This window comes from Atta cephalotes (assembly GCF_000143395.1).
Source record: "Atta cephalotes unplaced genomic scaffold scaffold00022, whole genome shotgun sequence".
In the NCBI taxonomy this organism is placed as follows: Eukaryota; Metazoa; Arthropoda; class Insecta; order Hymenoptera; family Formicidae; genus Atta; species Atta cephalotes.
Window position 1 is genome coordinate 214,289 of NW_012130086.1, and position 6,484 is coordinate 220,772.

Sequence of the window (6,484 nt, forward strand, 5' to 3'; positions counted from 1 at the left end):
ATTGAAATGAATTGAAATGTATTCAGATTTTCGGAAATATTGATTCACGAATATTAAAATGAATACTTTTCAATTCTAAGAATTGCATGGAGCATATCTCTATGCTTTTCAATCTAAAAATAATATTACTTTTTCTGTGCACACAAACACAATGTGAATATTATTCAATTCAAAATTTTGAATAGGAAATGCAGTTTTTCAATTCAATTGCATCCAATTGAATCTAATTGAATCCAATTGAATCCAATTAAATCCCCAAAAAATATTCGCTATTTAAAATACGCATTTGGATAGAAAAAAATTTCAATCCGTTCTCGTTTGCTGAGAGCTTAATGCAGATACAGAATGATGCCAATTTGTTGTATTACTCCGTTGGAAAATTGTAAGCATATTGCCTAATCTAAATCACTGATTGGTAACTTTCCATTTCCATTTCTATCTTTTATAAGTTCCAACAAAGTCCTGCTATATAAAAAGAGCGCATTAAAATCGAAGACGATTTTTTAAAATATCCAGCATTCGATTCGTTTTAAAGAAAGAGCAAAGTTCGATTTCTCGCATTAAATATCAGGCGAAATAATCAACTCAGTTCAATCTGTTTTCCGACTATCGGCGATCAGGTGACCTTGATAGGATTTCGAGAACAAGAGATAGAAGAAATTCACGTGGACACGCTCCAGAAATCGGCTTGCACGCGCGCGCGCGCGCGCGTGCATTTGATATCAGCTGATTCCTCCCTACTCTGCGGTTGCTGTCACTCACCGCACCGCGCTTGGTCCACGAGACCGCGTATTCGCTCGATGGCTTGATCCGTCCATTCAGATTGGGACACTTCTGCTAGATAATAGTATCGCGCGCGTTACAGCACACGCGTGTTTTTCCGCATTTATCGACAACAAAGGAGCCCCGATCACGACGGCAGATCGGGCAAGAAGGAGCCGTCATCGTTATCGCATCCATGGCAGATCATGAAGTCATCCAAGCAAAAAGGTGAGCGAAAGAGGATTCGACCATTTGCGCCAATTTTGCGCGGTATCGGAAGACTCCGTCACAATTCGTCGATTACGTCGCGATCGTGAATTATGATTGTATCAACATTACGTCATTTGGCGCAAGACGCGAATAACAACAAATCGTCGCGCAAAGAAAGAACGGGCTATATCAACAAAGCGTGAGATAATCGAATCGTGTCAACGATTGCGACAGTTTTAAAAGTTTAGCTTTGTCAGGTATTTCAAGGCCGTCTCTTGGTTAGATCTTTTCCGGTGCACATGGCGAATGCGCGAGCAAGAGCGTAATAATTAGTCTGTGATATAATGACTATTAATACTCCATCCACGATGTGCATACTTGTCTCGATGATGCAGAAGCATGACTTGATACTAATTGCAAATAACGCCGATTCATCTTAATTTTGTTGATACGTAATAAACGGATAATTTGCATCTCAATTTTATCGATACATAGTTATATAATTGCATCTTAATTTTGTTGATACATATATAGTTGGATAATTTGAAAGGAATTTTTCTCTCTTTCTCAATCCACAATGCCAAGAAAGATAATTTTATTTTATGAAATGCTGCAGTAGCTGGATTTGGGGATGGTTTAGTTGGTCTGGATCGTCTTCGACTATGTTACGTGCTGCTGAGAAGAAGATTCTGTCATGTGAGTAAATAATAAAAGACAAATATTACTAATTAAATTTTAGGTCGAGATCGAAATTTACATTTATGCATTTTATCAAAATATTAGGTTTGAAAACGGCATATCGAGGATGGTTCGTTGATATTGGACCAGTTGTAGGACCGGCGGATAAAATATGGACCATTTCGTTGAATGAAGAATCGCCAAAGGTCCCAATTGTTTTACTACACGGTTTAGGAGCTGGGGTAGCATTATGGTGCTTGAATTTGGATGCACTTGCATCCCAAAGACCAGTGTATGCCATAGATATATTAGGTAAGAAATAAAAAGAATAGAGTTCTCTATCGCTTAATTATCTGCGATTTTATCTGATTTATATACTTATTAATAACATAATGCGCTAAAATAATGGCAAAAACACAAAGATCTTAATCATTATATTATATTCTTTCTCTTTTTGCTATTATTTTATTTAATTCTCTCTGCTAAATTCTCTTTGCTTTTATCATTATTTTATCATTCATTATTCTTGACAAATACATGACTCATCTACATGACTAATCAGATCTGAACTTTGTAGTTGCACATAAACCTGTTATTTAATATATGAATCTATTAGGTTTTTATAACAAGATGTAAAATATTTAAATATTTAAGAGTATCTTCAAAATATATTCAAAAATGATTTCTATGCGACTGTAGCTTCAGACATCACTGAAAAGCACAGTTAATAGGAACAGGGAATAACAGATTTCAATTTATTAGAAACCATATATACTTGCTATTTCTTATTTTCTATTGTACTTTTCAATTGTGTCTCAGATTTGTACGTCTGTAACACGACTATATTTGACTTCTAGGATTTGGCAGAAGTAGCAGACCTGTTTTTAGTAATGAAGCGCAAAAAGCTGAGGAGCAGTTAGTACATTCTGTGGAAGAATGGAGAAGAGAAATGCAACTAGAGAACTTTGTATTGTTAGGTCACTCCATGGGTGGCTTTCTTGCAGCATCTTACGCTATGCAATATCCTGAAAGAGTGAAACATCTCATATTGGCTGATCCATGGGGCTTTCCTGAGAAGCCCTCCGATACTGTTGCCAAGACACACATACCATTCTGGGTTAAAGCCATAGCATTTGCTGTACAGCCTTTGAATCCTCTGTGGGCAGTTAGAGTTGCTGGACCATTTGGTCAGTATTATCATAAACGCAGTAATACGCAGTAATGCAATTATTTTCTTTTCACATCGTTGAGCAAAAATATTTATTACAGGACAATGGCTCATTGAAAAGACAAGACCTGATATTGTAAAGAAGTTTACTCCCGTACTGAAGGATGACACTGCTATAATTTCGCAATATATACATCAATGCAATGCGCAGACACCTTCGTAAGTTGCAAATTAAACATTTTAATGCAATTAAAAAATATTAAATATGCTACATAATTATATTCGGTTTACAGAGGCGAAAGCGCGTTTCATGCAATGATGCATGGTTTCGGATGGGCAAAAAATCCAATTGTTAAACGAATGGATAAGTTAAACGATAATATACCTATAACATTACTTTATGGCAGTAGATCATGGGTTGACAATTCAGCTGGTGAAACAATTAAACAGTATCGGTCTTCCTCATATGTTAATGTTCAGGTAAGAAAATAATTAAATCAGCAAGTGCTCTATAAAATAAATCAACACTCTTACAACTGTTTATACAAAATAAATTATTATTATAGGTAATTACTGGAGCTGGTCATCATGTCTATGCAGACAAAAGTGAAACCTTCAACAAATATGTATTGGAAGCGTGTGTCTTAACTGACTCGATACCTCAATTAACATCGTCAAATGTACGTTTCTATAAACCTATAAGTGATCAAGAGATAGACTTAAATTTACCTAAAGAAGCACTTAATGAACAAATATCAGAGGAAAAAAACCTGAATACAGAATCAAAGATTTAATCAAAATCTAGTGGGAAATGTTCTCATTAAAAAGGATATTCCAGTTTTGTTAATTGATACAGAAGTATATAGTAAGTACATTTGATGAAGAATGCCGTGAGATATATTGGATATATGTATATTTGTGTCGTGACAAATGAACTTTACGTAATTTATAAATGTAATAACGTAAAAGAGCGTGTAAATTGACAGACATTGGTCACGTGTTAATGGATTGACTGTAGATACTAAAAGATATCACGAAATCATTAATGTAATACTTTATTTTCAATTTTGGAAATTATGACGATGTATTACTGCAAATGCGCGAAAAATATTAGAGGAATAGTAGATTTTGCCGTAAGTAAGATTTATATTATTTTTATTTGTCGATTAGATATGCAATTAGTTAAGTTATTATATAGCGTGCTATAAGAAATTTACACCAGTCAAAAGGGATCAAAAGTATGGGGTGTAACTATATAATGAAAGTTTGTACATTATGTACAGTCTTAGCTTTACTAACACAGGCCATAGTAGTGTCTAGTGAAGAGAGAGCATTCTTGTTATTGTTATTAATATTATTTCACAGCTGTAGCAAGATTTTATGTATATTGTACAATACGATTTATTAATAATAAATTATTTATTGTACACACGTGTACAGAAAATCAAGCGTTAGTATTATATTTATATTGAATAAAAATTATTCTGAAACATTATTTTGAAATCATTTTCGCGTGTCATCCTGGAAATTATTGTTATCGTTGTATTCGTTAACGTCAATGTCGTCAATGTATTCGTCGACATTAACATCATTCTCGTAATTAGATTCTTCGTTATTTATCTCTTCTTCAAAATTAAACAGTTTCCGGCCATTCGACTGTTTCATGCGTCGTGCTTCCCTTTGTTTTTTAATTAGAAAATCAGAGAAGATCTTTCGTTGCTCTTCTTGAGTTAAGAACTCGATTTCGTTTGAAACTGGATCGCTTTTCTCTGTACTTATATCCAACATTCGTATTTGCGCAGCTTTCTTCGCCTTGGACACTACACTAGTAATCTGTAATAATTAATTAAAATATAATATTTCATGCATTTATCTTTTATTAATACAAACATAAGATAGATTACCCGAGACATGATTTTGTGATGATCTAGTCCTAATACATCGTGTTTCATTGTTGGCAATTGGATATAAAATTCATCCCTCTTAGAATTATCATTTACAACTGATTTTTTGTGCAAAATCTGATCAACACCACTAACATCAGGCATATCTGATTCCATTTGTTTGGACAAGATTTCACTATCTTCCTCGAAAGTTATCATCGCCAATCTCTTTTCGATCTCCTTCTCTCTACAATAGAGCTTATTTTCAACAAAATAGATAGGCGGCACTACACCTATGATACGGAGCTGCGATAGCTCATGCCGAATAATTCCGGCGTATTTCTGCAATGCTTCTTGATCAACTGGGGCATTATTATTATTACTAGGTATATAAAACACATTGATGCGTTTAAAATCTTGCGTTATTTTGACATGAGTAATCTCTATACTTTCTTTTATAATGTCAGATTCTTGTCCCATCGATATCATGTCTGTTATATGTTGCATAAAAAGTTTATCACGAATTATCATTCTGCGTCTGGTATGCATAGAAGATGAGGTATTGGTTGAATTGATGTTTGTGACACTGCGTAATTCTATGCTTGAGTCATACCACTTTCTGTAACATAAAAATAAAGGAAGTTGCATTTAACAGAGTTTTAACAGAAACGTTTCACTTTTTTAATTTATATGAAGCGTAGTCTATCTTACTTTTTCGATTTACGACTTCCATTCACTAATTTTTTCATAAATTTACCTTCTCTATTAGAAATTGAACATATGCTAGATGAACTAATACATCTAGATATTTGGAAGCAAATAAAAAAAGAACGTGCACTTTCCATTTTAATGGTCACTACAATATTTAGCCAGCTTAGCACAATTTAATTTCAACAATAACATTTGCATGTAACAATAACCAACAGTAACAGCTGATTCAACAGATCTGCTCCTTCTAGCTACACTTTCTTGCACTTTGGCATTTAAAATGAAATAGCTATATGCGTTGCGTAAGTTGCGTTTCGAAGCATTGTTCGTTTATTTGATTGTTCTTGTTTATTTGATGAATAACAAGAATGAAATGATTTCACGAGTGTCCTGACTATTGTGAGCGTTAAATGGAGCGCAGTCATAGTCGGCTTTAAAAAAAAACAAAAGATAAAAGTGCAACCGAAACAAGTTATAGAAAGAATGTTATAATTTTTTGAGTTTCATGATATATCGATAGTGTAAAAAAACATTTTATCAACGATTCTGTGCAGTAAAGGTTATGCAAATCGTAAATATTTAAATTCTCAAAAATGAAAAAAGAATATTATAAATTAAAAAACAGCATATTAATTATAAAAATTACAAAATTCTGGTTCTAAAAGTTTTGGAATATTATACTATCATATTTCAATTATACCTTTTTATTAATTTTCCTATATATTATATACGCGACATACGCAACTAAGTAATTTTATTCTGACAAGATTTTTTAAATACTCTGATTATCATTAAAAGATATCTTTGTGCATGTCTACATAGAATATAAAAATATAGAACAGAAGGCCGAAGTGTTTTATAAAAATACTTTATTAATCATACAATACATACAACGACGTATTTTATTATATATATATATAAAGATAATGCAAATTAATAAAACGGTGAAATAAAAAAACATGTTTCAAAGGTCTCTTTTTATAAAAATAAAACTTAAATTTTTGAACATCGAGAGCTTTTGTGCCAATATTCATAGTCAATTTTATATTTATTTAAGTCTTAAATATTTATATAT

At 32.8% G+C, this 6,484-nt stretch overlaps 2 protein-coding genes across 2 annotated transcripts; one reads left to right on the forward strand and one right to left on the reverse strand.

The window, feature by feature from the left end:
• Window positions 1-958: 958 nt before the first annotated feature.
• Window positions 959-3,612, forward strand: LOC105619488 (1-acylglycerol-3-phosphate O-acyltransferase ABHD5). The gene is made up of 7 exons (XM_012201004.1): window positions 959-990; window positions 1,589-1,668; window positions 1,756-1,962; window positions 2,508-2,837; window positions 2,920-3,037; window positions 3,112-3,298; window positions 3,385-3,612. The coding sequence occupies exons 1-7, from the start codon at window positions 959-961 to the stop codon at window positions 3,610-3,612; spliced, it is 1,182 nt and encodes a 393-aa protein (XP_012056394.1).
• A 606-nt stretch (window positions 3,613-4,218) lies between these two features.
• On the reverse strand, window positions 4,219-5,546 carry LOC105619489. Its single transcript, XM_012201005.1, has 3 exons — window positions 5,413-5,546; window positions 4,723-5,320; window positions 4,219-4,651 (listed from the first exon to the last, which is right to left on the reverse strand). Exons 1-3 carry the CDS (start codon window positions 5,544-5,546, stop codon window positions 4,322-4,324), a joined length of 1,062 nt encoding a protein of 353 aa, XP_012056395.1. The 3' UTR covers window positions 4,219-4,321.
• Between the last annotated feature and the right edge of the window lie 938 nt (window positions 5,547-6,484).